Below are 18,617 nucleotides of genomic sequence, written 5' to 3' on the forward strand. Positions count from 1 at the left end.
AGAAAGCTTTAAATATCTTGGATCCATCATCCTAAGCAGTGGGGACATCGACGAGGATGTCACGCATCGCATTGGGGCAACATAGATGAAATGGAGGCTTATCTCTAGAGTCCTGTGTGATAAAAATGTACCACTTAAACTTAAAGGTAAGTTCTACAAAATGGTGGTTAGATCGATGTTGTTATACGGAGTGGAGTGCTGACCAGTAAAGAACTCTCATGTTCAGAAGATGCATATTGCAGAGATGGGGATGCTTAGATGGACACATTAGAAGTGATAAGAATAGAAATGAGGTTATTCGGGAGAAGGTGGGAATGACCTATGTGGCAGACAAGATGAGAGAAGCGAGACTGAGATAGTTTGGGCAGGTGAAGAGGAGGGGTTTCGACACCCCAGTTTGGAGGTACGAGCGGTTGGATTTTGGGGTTATACAAAAGGGAAGAGGTAGATCGAAAAAGTTTTATGGAGAGTTGATTAGACAAGATATGGCTCTACTCCATATCACCGAGGACATGACCTTAGATAGAAAGGGTGAAGGTCGCGGACTAGGGTAGAAGGCTAGTAGGGATAGGATGGTGTCTTGACTTGTGTCGGTTTAGGGTTGGTCGTAGGTCTAGGCGTGTCACTATAGTTGTGTTGTTATTTCCTTTAATTATCACATTACTTTGCTATCGTTATTATTTTTGTCTTATAAAATTTATATCATTTTTATTATTATTATTATTTGTATTTATCTATTTATTTATTTTATTTTATTTTTAATTAATTAATTAGTTAATTTGTTGGTGGGCATTTTTTTAATCTGATCATTTCTGTGGATACTAACCAATAGATGGCCGCCAGTGTTTAAAAAAATTATTCAAATTATTTAATTAAAATTCTGTTAAATAAATTTTGATTTATAATTAATTTTAAATAATTAAATTATAACCAATAGATGACCGCCACATGTTTAAAAAAATTATTCAAATTATTTAATTAAAATTCTATCAAAAGGGCCTAAAATGCTCTCAAACTATTAAAAATGGTATAAAAATGCCCTTCATCCATCTATTAGGCCCAAAATGCCCTTTTCCGTTAAAGAAAATGTCATTTTTTGATCTAAAGGTGGATGTCAAGGTCATCTTAGGCCTAATAGATGGATGAAGGACATTTTATACCATTTCCAATAGTTTGAGAGCATTTTAAGCCTTTTTCCCGTTAATTATATAGTTTTCCCAATAGTTTATAGTATACAATAGAGCAATTGTTGATGTAGGTCATTTTTATGGTGAAACAGATATACATTAACTATATCCCACAATGTACACCATTTTCTATATATATTCAAGTCAATAATAATTTTATATATTTTCAAAATATAAATTAATAAAAGAATTAATTACTCAACAAACTTCATAAATCAAAATATTTTTTTAAAAAAATCATAAAAAAAGTATTCAATGTATCATTCCATCTAACAAATTGAACAATGGTGTAAAACGAAATTTAAGATAGAGAAACGTTGTATAAAATTATGTGAGAAGTATCGTTTTTTCTATCAAAGAAACAATGGTGTATAGCAATGATGAAGGAAAGAATATGCTTGAAGAGAGAGGAAAAAGAAATCTACCAGCCCCAAAATTGAAAAACTAAGTGAAGAGGAAAAAGAATATCTTTTTATTATGGTATCTGTATCCTAAAAATCAACTGAGGATTTCTAAAAGGCATAATACATGCATATGATCCTTAACTTGGCTTCAGCTGGTAACTATGATCTCTAACTTTTTTAGTGCAAAAGTAGACACTTTAACTATCCAAAACATAAACAAATAAGACACATTCGTCATACATGACAATTTTGTGTCCTACGTGGCGTCTTACATGTATTGTGTCACGTAGGACATGTGGCTACTTGTTCAATTTTATACAAGTTTAAGTGTCTACTTGTACACACCCAAAGTTAGAGGGCATAAATGTGAAATAAAACCAAGTTAAAGGACATATTTATGTATTATGCCTTTCTAAAATTAGGGTGTACAAAATCGAACCGAAAATTGAATCAAATCACAAATTGAGTCAAATTGGAAAAAAATGACTAGTGATTTGATTTGATTTGGTTTGGTATTGGAAGAAAAAACTTGACTATAATTGAGTTGGTTTGGTTTAAACTAAAAAAAATCGACCCGAGATCAAACCAATCAAATATTATATATATAATTTTTAAAATTTATTTTATACATAAAAGTATTAACTTTTATATAATTTTTATAAATATTTCTTATACTTTTTCGTAGTTTTTATCTTTTAACATATTATTTAAAGTTTGAAACTTAGAATTTTGAGTGGTCCAATGAAGGTGATAGTCCATAGACATTACTAACTCTAATAAAGAAATCAATACTAATGCTAACAAAAAATTTTATTTAAAACTAGAAATGACAATAATGTTGAATATTGTTCTTTAGTTTATATTGGTTTAGATAATTAAAATATACAACCTAATTTTAGTTTTTCTTTAATGTTTAGTCATGTAATCAATACTTATTAGCCTTATATTAGCATGATTTAGTACTTTTAAATTATGATCATTTTCAGTATGACATATTAATTTGCATTATTATTTTATAAGATTTTATTATTATATTTTGTTGAATATTTTATTGTGTTGTCATTCATCTCACATTATTTTTAAAAAAAAATACCTTAGATAGTTATATTTTGGTAGGACTAAAGAAATATTTGAGGCACAAGTTAGTTATATGTCGATATGAATGTTTTACCAGAAAAACTCCAAAAATTTGAGAAACCCGAAAAAATAAGATAGACTTGGTATAATGTTTTTTCTTTTTTAACCATTTGAGACAAAAAACTTATTGATTAGATGTATTTTTTTTTCTATTTTCAGAAAAAGAAAATTTTTATTTTCCGAATCATTATACATTTAAATTAATTTGACTAATTCAGATTCATAATGCGTAATAAATTTGGATATGAAATTGTGACTATATATGAATTTTGCCATGGAAGTACAAAAAATAAGATGGGCCCGAGGGAGTTGTAATGGAAAAAGCCCATTCGTTCATGGTAAGGAGGTCGGCCAGAGTAACTATTAAGGAAAAATTATTTGAGTGAGTGCTTTTTAAAAATTAATTACTGATTTTAATGATATTTTTTATTTATTACCATTTATAGCAATATATAACAATATTATAATAAATCTATACTTATATTAAAAGTGAATTATGCATACAATATAAATATATTATAAGTATTTTAAAATATATATTATGTTTGTGTAGTAAGAAACTAACATAATGTATTATAAGTCTATTAAAATATGTGATAAATGTATTATTCATCTATAAAACTTGTATTATATATATTTTATAAATAGTTGTCTGCAATATGTATTATAAATGTATTATAAGTGTTCAATGAAATTATTTTTTGTATTGCTATAAATGATAAATATTTTTTTAATATTGTATATTTACATAAGTTCCCAACTATTAAAGTATTGGTCCAACAATATTTTGTGTAATATATTTTGCAAAAATGGTCAAAACACTTCATTTTTCATCATTCATCAACAAGTGACATGATTTGTAATCTTATTATTGTTCCAATCTTGAGAATAAAGCGACTAATAAGTGATCACTTTGTTATTGGGAAAAGGTTCATGGTTTAAAATTGAGGTCAATTATGTCCTCGTTGTTACAAAATTGACACATATTTACTTGTTTAAATTACGAAATCATCAACACTTCATAAATTCTTTCAAAAGCTTACTTAAATAGCAACATACATATTACATAGTCACTGGTGAACTATAATTTACAATAACTTTTGCTCACTCTAGTAGCTATATGTTACATACAATTCATGTTGACTTTTTCCTTAAGAAATTAAAAACTAAAAAGGAAAAAAGAAAAAAAGGAAAGGATAAACAAGGAAAATTTGGATGTGGATGTAAAAAATAAATGTACTATCAAGAGCCCTCTCTCTCTTTTTTAAATAATCGTAATGTCCGGATCAATTTGTACGACGATACTTGTTACCTACCACCAACATAGATATCTAGTGACTCTGTCCACGGATTACCTCTCTAATTCTTGTTTACATAGAGGACAACAAGAGATAATTTTGAGCCATTGATCAACACAATTGAGATGGAATATATGAGAACAAGGCAACTGTCTGATTTCTTCTTTGTCTTTGTACTTGGCCAAACAAATACAACATTCCTGTCATGCCACAAACTTGGGGTTAATTTTAGGTATAGTTACTGAACTTTATTTACTGTTCCAATAAAGTCACGAAACTATTTTGATAATCTTACCAACTATAACAATAAAGTAATAGATTAAAGTAACTAAATTGTATGTGAATTGCTAACAAAATACAAATGATTAGAAGGTCAAATATTTGGCGTCAGATCATCCTTTTTCGTTTTATAATTATGGATAGTCAAACTTCAAGAAATCTTTTATCAGTGGTTGTGACTGACTGATATTTTTAATTCGACTCTGATTTCGTAGGAGTTAGTCAGAAAAATAGAAAAATAGAAGGGATTTAATTCGTTCTCAATTGCCACTAGATTGATCATCCTAGGATGATCCTTTTGTCGACGTATGCTCTTATTATACTCCTAGTCGAGCAGTCTTTGAAGGATGAGAACCAACTAACCTTTACAATGTGGTTATTTTTCACTCTTATGTCATTTATATTTTCTGAGCAAAAATTCGACCTCCGTCCATTTGTATTTTTTGAGCATTTCAAAGTAAATTTGAGAAAATGATCGGATTTTCTTTACTATCTTTCTCCATTTTAATTTATTGTCTGATTTTGACTTTACATAAAATTTAAATAAGTAAAAAAGACTTTTGAATTTTGATTTTCGTGGTCTTAAATTTAAAATATATTGAATATACCAAAATGTCTTTTAAATTTGCGGTCTTAAATATGTTATGTGGAAAGTTGAAATTAAACAATTGTCAAAACCAGAAAAGAGACATTCTTTTTTAAACGGACAACAAGACAAACAAATCGAAACCGGGGGAGTATTTTGTAATCAAAAAGATCACTTACATCAGAACTTGTAATTTCCTCTTTATTTCCAATTTCTTTGTACTTCCAGCTAGGCAAATTGGAGAGTTGTTCATCAGATGCACCTCTATCTACTGATCCCATGTTCATATTGTAGCCAAGAAAGCTACTCAAAATTGGCACACAACAGCATAACAACACAAATAATATGAAGGGAAAAGAGTATGTGACAGCATTCCAAGCTAGAAGTGATATGCATAGGACATGAAGTTTAGGGGCATTATGAAATGATCCAAATCTTGAATCAAATACCCAAACATTCCCCATCACAAACCATATGCCAAAGAATAGCTCTATCCATGTCCTGCATCTCTCCATCCGAGATGGTAACACCCTGAAAAAAGAATTTTTACACTATCAGATCACCTAAAACAAAGCAACTAAGCAAGTTAACCGTAACAATATGTTACATAGTAAAATTTTTATATTGTTAGTGTATATAAGTTACCTTGATTCGTCATGGCTTATTTGTTGCTCAATATCAGAATTTGCAGCAGAATCATCTGTTTGTCCAACATATAATGCCCAGTATCTCCAAAAAAGCAGAATCAAACTAATGACACAACCAAAAGCATATCCAAATACCCAAATCCTCATTGGCCAAACAGGCCTTTCCTTTTTTGTAACAGCCAATGTATATGTTGTAACAGTTATTTGAACACTTAAAGCTATACACTCCATAATCATCCAAGTCACAGAATTGAAAGGATTTGAGCCAAGTTCTGATCTTGAACCATTTTGATAGTGAAACACTCTTCTCAAGAAACTGAAGCATCTTGATCTTGATATTCTAATTGCCATTCTTATCAAGAATGAAGACGAAGACGAAGAAGAAGGGGGTGTCCTTCTTACATCAAGATCCATTCTTTCTGGAACAACAATCCTAGAATTACACAATGAGTCTGTTGTAATAAAGTAACGGCTACTCATGATTCGAAATGATGACACCAGATTTTGATGACACCAGATTTTGTCAATAGGGAGAAATTTCTAAGAACTTTCAACTTTGTAGTAACATATCATCACTTACATAACATAAGTAATAATACCTTCGAATTAGGCGTGCAAGCCTGCCCCTTTTGGTGACGATTTGCTACTGAGGCGAAGAAAAGGATGGATCAATCAAAAGGGGTACTACGATCCCTTTTCTCCACGTATCTAATCAGCTGGTATGGTTCACTATTTGCATCGACTAGACCAAAAGAGTGATTTAGTCGATACAGAGATGCCCTTACAAATATAAGCAAAATTTCCCTAGCTGAACCTATTTCATAACCCAAGTTTCAATCTTTTTAAAAAAAGGTTTTTGCATGCCAAATTTCAAGAATCTTAACAGATAAAAGTTCCCACCTTTTAAATGAAGAAAAGGGCGTATTACGAGTCCTCTGCCCCACACGTATCTAACCAGCTCACGTAGTTCACAATTCACCAAAAGAGTGATTAAGTCGACACAAAGGTGCACTCGCGAACCATTCAACCTATTTCATTAACTCAAGTTTCAATCTTTAAAGATGGTTTTGCTGATAACTAATTTGATGCAAAATTTCAACAAAAAAGTTCCCACCTTTAAGAAAGTAAACAAGGTGAATTAGAATAGAGAACAGAGGAATGATTTACTACCAAAGCAAAGAAAAAAAATGGATCAATCAAACGGGGTACTATGAGCCTTCTGTCCCACGTATCTAACCAGCTCGTGTGACTCACCACCACTAACACTAAAAGAGTGATTCAGTCGATACAAAAAAGAGTGGATCAATCAAAGAGTGTACTACAATCTTTCTACCCCACGTATCTATCTAACCAGCTCGTGTGGCTCATCAGTACTGAAACCAAAAGAGTGATTCAGTGCATACAAAGTCATGCAACAAAAAAGTTCCCCCCTTTAAGAAAGTACACAAGATAAGAATTCAGAATACATAACAAGAGAAATGAAAGTGGGAGTTAAAAAGGAAAAAAACAAGAAGAGAAAAATAGGTTAATGGAGTTGAACAAACATGATAAACATGATATAAGGAGGGTAAAGATTGGTTTCAAGATGGTGACCAAGAATCAAACAAAGTCCCTTTTTTTTTGCTTTGATTTCAAGTGATTTTTTTAAAGAAGTATAACCGTTGGCCTAACTTCTTCAGAAGATTTTGGCTTTTTTTTTTTGGTTTATTTGAGAAGAAGCGAAGTATGAAAGATGAAAGCAAGTGTGGGGTTCTTGAAATGCACATTACTCTTTTTTTTTTTTTTTTTTTTTTTTTATGATGTAACTTTGAGTCAATCCAATTTTTTGATATAAATGTTAAGATAATATATTATTATTAATTAAATATATAAGTAATTAAATTTTTTGAAATAGTGGCTGGTACAGTAGTTAATCGGTTGCTGAGGATAGCAGTTGGCCACCTAATCAAAAACCAGCAACACAAGCAACTTTAGTCATTGTGTGTTGTGTTGTTTCGCGGGTGGGCTCGGAAGCGGAATCTGAATTTTAACTATATAAGTTTTGAATTTTATCATGATTATTTTAAATGTTAATAATTAAATTTTAAATTTAATATTTATACGTATTTAGTAAACTTTTTAATATAAATATACTATTTGAAGAAAAGTTACTAAACACCTATTGAATTTAATGGGTTCAGTTTTTAAGATTTTGAAACATGGTCAAGAAATGAAGGAAATGACAAAATGGTTGTTGTCCGTTAATCTGAAGCTAAATCTGTATGCAATGTATATAAGAACATTAAATACTATTAAATAAATAATAATAATAATAATAAAATAAGATGAACAAATTAAAATCGAGATCACTAATTTTGTTAGAGGTTGGTGTAGGTTTTTGAGCTGCAACTTCTATTATTTTGGTGTCTAGGGTTTTATTTTATTGTGATTTATAGAATTGGATGTGACTTGTATGATATTTATAATTGAATTACCTTTTAATATTCTCGTTACATCTAACAAACATAAATTATCAAAAATATTCGACAAAAATAAAAAAGATCACTTTTAACAAATTTGAAAGATCAAAACTAAGTAGAAATATATATGAATGATTACTTCGAAATTACCCACAAATACAAGAAATCATTTTATCTGTTTTAATCATGAATTTAGCACACATTTAAAATTATAAATCTCGTATTTAATATTTTCAAAAATAAATTATATTATTTATATATATATTTTACGTTAAAAAAATACAAAGTTCAGATGAACCAGTTAAATTCTACGAACACGACTCTCTTTGCTTCTCCCTGCCAACGTACCAAGAGAACGTGTGGTTTAATATTAGTGGTCAGCCACTGTCAGGGCTGGTGCCTTTGATTTTGTACAAATATTACTATACTTTTGATTAAGACTTTTGGATCTTTATATATATATATATTAAATTTGTAATATGTAGAAAAATTAAAATTAAAATTATTAAATACGATCGAATCCGTACGTAGCACCAAGGCCTGGTGTCATTGGCATCAATGAAGATGGATTGTCAGTGTTACATAGCTTGTCCAACTAATTGTGACAAAGAACAAAGACAAATCATAAAAATCTTGAATTGTGGGTCTCTATTTAGATATTTTTTCAATTTAATGGAGTAATATTATTTATCAAATACTTCACTTATCCAACTACTGAGGTATACAAATATACGATCATAAAATTGTATGTGTTAACTTTTAAATTAATTGATCTTTAATTTGTATCAGTTAATCATCAAATTTATTCCTAATGAAATAAAAATATAATCAGCAACGATTTCAATTTTTTTACCTTTCTGTCATAGAGGCTGTTTGAATTGACTTATAAGCTGTTTTTAGTTTTTTTGAGTGTTTGATTGACCAACTTATAATCATTTTGTGCTTAAAATTAACCCCAATAAATAGTTGAATTTATTTGGATGAATTTAGTTTAAGCAGTTTATAAGTTGAAAATAGCTTATAAGTCAAAAAAAAATATTGGCCTGCACCTATTTTTTTTTTAAACTTATAGACAATTTTCAACTTATAAGCTACTTAAAAATAAGTCAATCAAACAGGCTAATAACCTACATTTGTACGCTTAAATGACCTTTTGCCATAAAGTTGAATCACTCGATCAAATTTAGTCAATTCATGCAAACTATATGGATAAGTAAGTCGATTCAGATAGAATTAGAAAAATAAAATAAAATAAAATAAAATTTAAAAATAAATTTAATAACAGATGATTTTGACCCGCCTGTTATAAATTTGTTGTTGTTGTGTTATAAATGGTGAAATATTTGACTGCGCTTATTATTTGGCCCAAGCGCATAGGCGGTGCGTCGTCCACAAACGACAAATTTATCCGTCTTCTTCCTTTCTCCCTCCGCTGTGAATCGGGTCGAAAACAAACCCGAACCTCTCAACTCCGATCATCTCTCCGATTGCGCCGGTGATTCTCATCACTTGTTAAGGTAATTGATAATCCTATTTTTTTCGAATTTCGAATTTAGGGCTCAAAATGAATTGTTGTTTTCTGGGGTTTTTTATTAACTAGTTTGATTGTTAATGTTTTACATTCAGGGAAGAAATTTTTGATTTCTGAGTAAAGAAGTTACTTTTTTATTGTAGAAATTTACAAGTATGACAACTGCAGCTAGACCTACATGGGCACCAGCTAAAGGTGGGAATGAACAATGTGGAACTCGAATTTTTTGTCCATCTCAGAAGTATTCTTCAAGAGACATTGCAGCTCACACTACTCTAAAGCCCTGGTTATTTTCTCCTCTCCTCTCTTTTTTTTGTCAATACATGTGAATATATATTGAGATATTCTAGTGATGAAACCAATGCAGAGACATAGCTAGAGTGTTATTTAGAAGAAAAAGGAGGATAACATTGATTTATTTTAGACTGTTAGAGCCTTTATTATTGTTAGGGACATCGATGACTTGCGAAAGTGCAAAAGATGGGACTTTTTATGGCTGAATTTATCTGGCTTCAAACCTGCATAGCTTTTCGGTTATTGAGTCTGTAGATTTATGATCTTATTTTGCATTTAGGTGAAGTGAAGTGGCTTATGCTAAAGCGGAACTAAGCCCAATTGGAAGGTTATGTTGAATATAATTGTAGCTGATAATGATAATATGGTAGGCAGTTCCACTGGTTATATTTATCATCTCCTCCTATAGTTGTAGCTTCCAAACAGATGTGGTTTCCCCATAGAATTAACCGGGAAGTCATTATTTTCTTTGGATGAAGTAATTGTTCATTTATAAAAGGCATCAAGATGATGCAAAATATACAAGTAGAAGTAAAGGCTACATCATAGCTGTAAAATGCAAAAAGACAACCTTGTTAGATACATCACAGATGCACTATCTTAGAAACAAAGAGCTAACAAAGTCCCAAAAGGATTCTGGGGAATCTACAGGGTTACAAAAGCCCAACTAAATAAAGAGAGAGGACACATCTACCGAGAAGTTCTGTTAAGTCAATCTTCTCAAGAGAGAGACGTTGCACATTTATGAGACGACTAAATATATGCATTCTTATTGTCTTCACCGTATGGGTAAAATGTAGGTTGTTCTGCATTTATGCGTCAATAGTATGACACGGATCAATTTATCAAAATGATAGCATGTCAAGGAACTTTATCTATCACGAATGCTATTATTGGAAAATGGTATATAGTGTAAGATATCCTATGTCCGTGTTATCTACTTATTGCAGTTCATGGTATGTATATAGGTTATTGTAGACTTTTAGTGAGTTTAGTTCGTGTCACTTACAAGTAGAAACAGGTCTGATCTAAATTGATTTGAGGGCTGAATTGATATATTTGCGTTAGAAATAGGGTGGATGATGTATACTGTAATTTGTCAAACTGATTGATGAACTTGCATTAGTCATATTTCCTATCATATGGAAATTTGGACAGTTTATTTTTGAACTCAATGGGTTTTTCATTAAGGTAACATCAGCTGGTTGTCTTCTTCATTGTATCATGAATCTGAATTGAACTCGATACCATTATCATGCATAATATAAACAATACATTTCTCTATTTCCATTAATGGTTCTGCCCGAGTTGCTTAAATTGGATGTCCTCTAAATTGTATCATGATTCCAATCTCTATTCCTATTGTCGTGTATGATTCAGAAAGGAGGGACAGGACACTCAGGATGAGTTGCGTAGGAGAAACCTCCGGGAAGAGTTGGAAGACCGTGAGAGGAGACATTTTTCTTCAAAAGACAACAGCTACGGTATGTGAAATGTGGACATCCTCTCTCCCTCACTGCCTTCCTCCTGCACACACGTATGGACGCATATTATATTCCTATCTGATTTTGTTCGACTCTTAACTCGTACTATATATTGTTGCGGATGACAGAGATCGTAGAGAGAGTGGTCAACTGCTTTTAGAAGGTGAGTGCTATTTGTTCATTAGACTAGTCTATGATTTCCAAACAAGACATTCATCAAGTTTCCATTATTATATGATGTTCTGCTGCAGGTGCAAAAAGAGAGATTGAGGACCGCATTGTTCCATGCAGCGCTGATGCTGATGATGATGCCGACACCAAAAGTGATGATGAGAGGTTTGTAACTTGTTCTCTATTTGTACAAAAATGCTTTTAGTAAGCTCCTATTTGTGCAAACGTTGGAATGCTTGATAGTTTTCATTGATAAATAAGGGATGTTGGGCATCTGTTTTTTGTTGTACAATCAAAATTTGTTGCAGAATGCATGTACTTAATATTACCAGTTCATCGCTGATGTGTTTCCATCCGTACTGTAGCTTGCCTTAAGACTGTATCCTTTTGTTACTTTAAAAACTTATAAGTTTTTTACGCTGATTTTAGTGAGGAGGATGATGATGGTGATGAAGATGATACAGAGGCTCTACTGGCAGAGCTTGAACAGATAAAGAAGGAGAAAGCAGAGGAGAAACTTCGAAAAGTATGTATGACTAAATCTAAATGCTCAATAGTTCCTTTACCAGTTTGTTATGTGGGCCCTTCAAATTTCTTGTTTCTTAAACTGCATTTCCTGAGGTTAGTAAGTATTAGAATTGGCGGTATTTCTTCTCTATGTGAATAGCTTCTAGAACTGTGTAAAATTTCCATTCAGAGCCGGAGAGAGAAGAGGTACCAATCTTCATATTCATCTAAATACCAACAATCAACTGTGAACTCAAAGGTCTGTGTTTTTGGCAGGAATGACAAGAGCAAGAGGAGGAGCTTAAAGCAAAGGAAGCAGAATTGTTGAAGGGAAACCCTCTTATAAACCAGCTAGCGTCTTTCAGTGTGAAGAGAAGGTTAATCCCTTAAGACATGGCTTCTTTTAAGATTCTTTAGTTTTACTTCTGCATAAAATTTACCACATTTGTCTTTGATCTATTTTCTCTTTAGGTGGGATGATGATGTGGTCTTCAAGAATCAGGCTCGCGGGGAACTGAAGGTAGCCAAGTGCTTTATAAATGACACCATCCGAAATGACTTTCATAGGAAGTTTCTCCACAAATACATGAAATGAGAATAGGATTTTGATGTGAAAAAAAAGCAAGCAACAAACATCAGTGTCCTAGTGGATTGTTTTTGTTTTAGTTGTTATAACATTCAAGCATCACTGTAATATTGTCATTCTTAAACTAGCTATGGAAATACATTTCTGTTTTCGATTATGTCCTCTTTACGATTTGAACTGTTTAGCAGAAAAGGAAAGGCCAAGTACATTGGACAGGTCAACTAAGAGTTGTACCTATTGAACACTTAACTTATATTCAAACTGTGTTAATTGTACACATTTTTCACAATTCTAAACTTGGTTTAATGCTTGATTGCTACTGGCTCTAACATAGCAAGAGTGACCAATGAGATACAGCCACGTCACAAAAGGGAAAATGTCAAAAACTGAAAAAGCTGTATTTCACATTTTTAAATCCTATTTGGTTTGTTGATTCTTATAGTTAATGCTGTTGGTAATAACATTTAAAGATTAAAAAAAAATAAAAGGTCGGTGCACTAAGCTTTTTGCATTCAAGCAAAATTTAGGGAAGGGTCGCATCCTTGAGAGAAGAAGGAAAAGGAGATCTCAAAACAATTCTAATTCTCTTCAAAAGATCAAGATTTTACAAAGAAGATACAATACACAATTGTATACTCCAATTTAATAATTTACCAAACTTCTGCACACTATAAACAGCTTTTTCTGAGAAAAAAAATATCCTCAAACACATGTAGAAAACAAACAACAGTTGACTGGGAGAAAAAAGAATTCACTATATCTTGCAATGCTTTTCCATCAAACAAAGTAATCGGGGGTCCTCAATGTCTTCAAAGGTTCAGGCATTGCAAACACAGATTTTTTCTACTTATTCTTTCTGTTCTTCCAAGACAAACTCAACATACAAATCTTTAATCGCGATCACAACAGTAGTTATCAGTGGCCCCATTATTGCTCCCTGCGCGACATAAACACAGAATTAATATCAAAGATACAACCTTTAAGGGGCCATTTGGTACATGGGATAAGGATAATAATCTCAAGATAGAATTTGGGATTAACTTTAAATGTAAAGCATAACCCTTTAGATCATAGACCACACAATGGCATAAATTACAATCTTTCAGAGCCCAGCATGATTATACAGCTAAAGTTCCCTTCTTTATGAAAAAACTATACCAGCTCTATGTATCCGACTTCCCTAGTTCTCCCTTGAAAATCTTTCTTTATAGTGGATCATCACTTTGGTTCTATAAATTTTGTAAAGGTAATAATCAAACTACTCAAAACTTCTATGGTAATGAAATCATCTCAAGTGAAAGAGATAATGGTCACAAACATACTTGAACTATCACTTTTTTACAAGATCACACCCCAACTAGACCTGAACTATAAAACACTCCTAGGTGTGTTTTCATCCTTCAGGTCCTGCTCAAGTCATCGAGTAACATATAAAACAAGGAGAAATCTTTATGCATGCGCAAAAGGCGACAAAGGGAACAACTGATAATTGACCTAATTAGTTGTGTTTTAATACATATATGGTGATAGTTCAAGTAGAAAAAGGGAACAACTGAAAGTTGAGGTGTGAAATTCACAAAAAAGTGATAGTTCAGATGTGTTTTTGATCGCTAACTCAAGTGAAAGAAAGAGAGTCTAGTTCCAAGACCATCATGATCTAGACAATAATCGGGAGTTAAGAACACGGTTGAAAGGGTAGGCACTCATAGCTTCTTTCCCCAATAGAATTATCGTCCTTCCGGATATGCTGTTTCACGTGACAATCATTTATCCCTTTATGATAGGTAATGAAGGATTAGAAAAGTTCACATTTTTCTGTCTAATATTGGGGATATCTTAATAGCTGATGTATAGCAGTTGCGAATTCTCCATGTTCACTTCGTTCTTCATACTCAACAAAAAGACAACATGACAGGTAACATAAAAAATGCAAGAAAGTTATAATGGAAATTCAAGAGAGAGTGATGTTTGCGATTACCTCAAATGCAGAAGGAAACAATGCCATTCCCCCAATAATGCTGAGACCAGTGAGATACGCGTTATAGCCAGGGATATCCTCCAAAATTTCAGATGTACCATAGTCCATAAGCACGAGATGTATAATTGATAAGCTGATGGCCAATACATATCGACCTTCAAGCACCAGCTGTAAAGCAGCTGGGATAGTTGAAAACAGTGATGGGAAAATAGGAAACAAAGGACTAAGAAATGCGAGGATTGTCGACATGTACAAAAAATGTATGGAGAATAATCTGAACAAGAGCCAAGTCAGACACCCCTGAAATAGTGCAATCTCAGCAGTTGCTAGAAGAACCCCAGAAATAGCTTTGTCAAGAACCTCAACACTTTGCCTCCTTGCGGAATGTGACATAGGGAGCATAGACATCACCTGTTCTGTTACGCCACCAGAATCTGATGTGATGAGATAATAAAGTACCCAAATGAATACCATAAGCTGAGATACAAAATTAAAAAGACCAGCAGCACCCGACACTATGGAATTTCCAATCAAGAACACGACCTTCATGCTTCCACCTAATACAGATGTGCTACTAACAAGTATCCGTTGAATTACATTTACTCCTTGGAGAGCGAACCCTTTGGCCTTCTCAACCAAGTCTTCTCTAGTGATCAGAAGTTCCCTGAACATCACATCCACTTCTGTATATATTTGTGCCCATTCACGATCTTTAACCCTCCTTTTCAGGCTTAAGAATTTCTCTGCGTAGGGAGAGGGAGATGCCAAAGCTGTGGATTGATTAAATGTGTTATTTGCAGGAACTATTACAAAATGTTTTATCCCAGAAACAAACTCCGTCATATTATATTGCATAGCATAGCTATCTATCTGGGTAAATACTGTCTCATACATTTGAGAGGTATACTTATCCACCATCTCGGGGACATCATTTTCATCCATCCATTGCTTAACCCCAATTTTCTCAGCATAGTTACTCTCCTCTACATGGGATTTCAACGCAATAACTGCATCTTTCCCCTCCATACCGATCTTATATGAGAAGAAAATCATACCTGCCAACGAACCCACACTCAATCCAACAATCAACCCAATCGCCACAATCGTTTTCAACTTCTTCAAGATCCCTCTAGTAAAGAAAGCAGTTATAGCAAACCTATGAAAGCTATGACTTCTTAAAGATGTTACTGCATTCATAGTTGAATCCACACTATTGGCAGCAAACATAAATCCCAATGCAAGAAGTGCAACTGATCCCATCCCACCAATCTGCTCATAAGCAATCACAAACACCCAAAATGACACAAGCCACCTCAACAACACGAAAAATCCACTCGTATGACGCCTCGTAGTGTTACCTTTAGGCCTCCTAAGAACAACCCTAAAAATCTTCTCTTTAATATCAACAAGGGTCCCAAGAAACACACTGAAAACAGCTGCAGGGACAGCTAAAATGGTCTCAGTAAGACCTAACTTTAAAGGTTCTGACCAAAATGCAACAAGGGTTTGTTGAATTCCCCTCATTGGAATTGAACAAAGTACAGCCCATAACATAGCCCTCAAATACTCTTCAAGCAATTTACCAACTCCATAAATAATGAAAAATGTGAATACAAGACCAGCATGAGCCATAGCTATATAAAGGGCTAAACGCATCTGAGGGTCAGCAGACATTGAATCTTGATTTGGGTCATTTTCCTTTCTTGACTGTGCCTCTGAAGGAACCTGGTTCTGGAGTTTTGGTTCTTCTGGTTTCCTCATTGAAGCTGATCGAAACATATCTTCCCAAGGTGGATTACCACAGCTTGATTCAGATTTTGGGTCTGAATAAGGTATTAGCTCCATTAATCTCTGCCCCTCAAGAGCAGAAGAACAAAAGATTGTTTTTTTCCCCCTCAGAAAACTCAAAGATTCAATCTTTATGACTGTGGTTCTTCAAAATGGGAAAATTCTTAAGATTGACTCAACAAAAGATTGTTTTTTTTCCTCAGAAAACTCAAAGATTCAATCTTTTTGACTGTGGTTCTTCAAAATGGGAAAATTATTAAGATTGACTTTCTTGATTCACCATTAATGGTGCCTTTTAAGTTTTACAAGATGTTTGAAGGGAATTTGCAGGGTTGAGGGTATTTTTGGACTACGCTGACACAAGAAGAATTTGTAAGATTTGTGAATTCTCTAATGGGAATTATTTTGGAGGACTTATTGTTTACTGCTTCATGGATTCAATATGAATGATGCCTTTATTAGTATCCACAACTTCAACTGATACCAAAACATCTCAATGATTTGAGGACCACTTAGTTTTTGAGCGCATTGACCATTACTGTTTCCTTTACAATGACAGCTTTGCCCTTTGTTCAATTCATCATATAAGGTTATTTTTGTCATTTTAAATTGTTTAATACTGCTTTCGTTTTTATTTGTTTGACTTGTTTTGACTTGACACATGTAGTATTTGACTTTTGGTATATGGTATCATTTGTGGTTTATTGTGTTTAGGTGATTGCATCTTCTTCTTGTTGTTACGGTTTTTTGCATATATATCCTGCACTGTTTTAATATTAGTTATCACGTTCCTCTCCAATATCCGTTTTTTCAACGACTACTTTGATTTGCTTTAGCAGAAGGTCTTTCTATATCAAAGAAGTAGTGGTAAGACCTGCGTATATCTACTTCTTCCGACCCCCACTTTGTGAGATTTCAGTGGGTATGTTATTGTTGATTTTGACTTGACACTAAGTTTGAGAAAATAAAGAAAATTTTTGAATTTCATGGTATTAAACTAAAGATAAGCTAAATATTATTTTATGATTTTTTTTGTTGTTGGGATCAATGACACTAATACCACAAACAAACAACCCCTAAAGGTAAATTCTAAGAAACTTTTCATTTAGCTAAATATTTCAAGAGAAATAAACTCAATTTCATTGTAGTTTGTTGTAATTTTACTGTTTATTTAATGCTTCCGTTGTAGTTTGTTGCATGCCCTGAATTCATGTTTCATGGGTTTTTCCTTTAATTAAATAGGTGAATTTTTATGTTAATTATGTGTCTCTTCTAATTCCTACGAGCCAAGGATATATCAGTTGATTTCTCCCAAATCAGATTTCGATAAGACCACAAATAGTCAATTTTTGGTGGTGTGGTACTTTTCACCTGTTTCTGCGTCTGTTTGTTTTGTCTTTTCGGCTCCGATAAGTGCTTCCCCAGTGATCTTAAACGCTTCTATTTTTTTCATTAGCTCTGAGCTTTATCATATAATCTATTTCTCTTTCTAACAAGAAATGGGTAAGTTCACTTATACTATGTGTTGATGAAATTACAAGATTACAAATTACAATTGAAAAATAAAATGAAGAAAATAAATTCTTTTCTTAGCTGAGATGCGGATATCTCGCTCTCTATAAGGAGATTCAAGTCCACTGCAGCAAATCTTTTCACCAGTCCAGCAATATTCCTCTTGACTTTTCCCCTTCGGGATATAACAGCCTTATCACAAAAATGTAACTCAAGAAACTCTGGACAAGAGTTGAGTTTAAAGCTCCACAAAAAGAACACCTCCCTTCAACTAATAAGAACTCTTTTTTTTGACAAACTTAATACACTCAATGTTTTATTCCCTTATCTTACATTTCAAAACAAAGAAGACTTCTTTATTTATAGGAGAGAAAATCATACAAAGATGAAAAAATAATGAAATGTCATCATTATCATCATTTAGTGCACTATTATGATTTAGTGCACTACTTATTAGTGATAATTAGATTAAAAATACATAATGGAATGCATAATCTTACACTAACTAAAAATGATAATGAAAGGTATTTTTATGCACTAATGAAAAAAAAGATGACATTAAATTTCATCAATGGACAATTGTTAAAATTACAATTTAATTAAATGGTAAAATGTCCACACTAACACTATGTCTTATACAAGTTTTCTTTCATTGTATTGATCAATAAAAACACTGTCATTTATTTTCGATGTCAGCTCTTATTATATTATTTTCCATCTGGGTTGGATTTGCTTATTTGACCTATAATTTTTTGAAAAATTAGTGATT

The 18,617-nt window shown here is 32.6% G+C and overlaps 2 protein-coding genes and 1 pseudogene across 2 annotated transcripts; 1 reads left to right on the top strand and 2 right to left on the bottom strand.

Moving 5' to 3' along the window:
• Positions 1 to 3,754: 3,754 nt before the first annotated feature.
• Positions 3,755 to 7,242, bottom strand: LOC129893461 (E3 ubiquitin-protein ligase At1g12760-like). Its single transcript, XM_055968998.1, has 3 exons — positions 5,537 to 7,242; positions 5,071 to 5,422; positions 3,755 to 4,226 (listed from the first exon to the last, which is right to left on the bottom strand). Exons 1-3 carry the CDS (start codon positions 6,016 to 6,018, stop codon positions 4,080 to 4,082), a joined length of 981 nt encoding a protein of 326 aa, XP_055824973.1. The 5' UTR covers positions 6,019 to 7,242; the 3' UTR covers positions 3,755 to 4,079.
• A 2,126-nt stretch (positions 7,243 to 9,368) lies between these two features.
• On the top strand, positions 9,369 to 12,727 carry LOC129893394 (uncharacterized; annotated as a pseudogene).
• Positions 12,728 to 13,135: 408 nt separating this feature from the next.
• LOC129892045 (uncharacterized) lies at positions 13,136 to 16,808 on the bottom strand. Its single transcript, XM_055967579.1, has 2 exons — positions 14,549 to 16,808; positions 13,136 to 13,507 (listed from the first exon to the last, which is right to left on the bottom strand). Exons 1-2 carry the CDS (start codon positions 16,391 to 16,393, stop codon positions 13,418 to 13,420), a joined length of 1,935 nt encoding a protein of 644 aa, XP_055823554.1. The 5' UTR covers positions 16,394 to 16,808; the 3' UTR covers positions 13,136 to 13,417.
• Between the last annotated feature and the right edge of the window lie 1,809 nt (positions 16,809 to 18,617).

The sequence above is a fragment of the Solanum dulcamara genome, chromosome 6 (genome assembly GCF_947179165.1).
Source record: "Solanum dulcamara chromosome 6, daSolDulc1.2, whole genome shotgun sequence".
NCBI classification, from domain to species: Eukaryota; Viridiplantae; Streptophyta; class Magnoliopsida; order Solanales; family Solanaceae; genus Solanum; species Solanum dulcamara.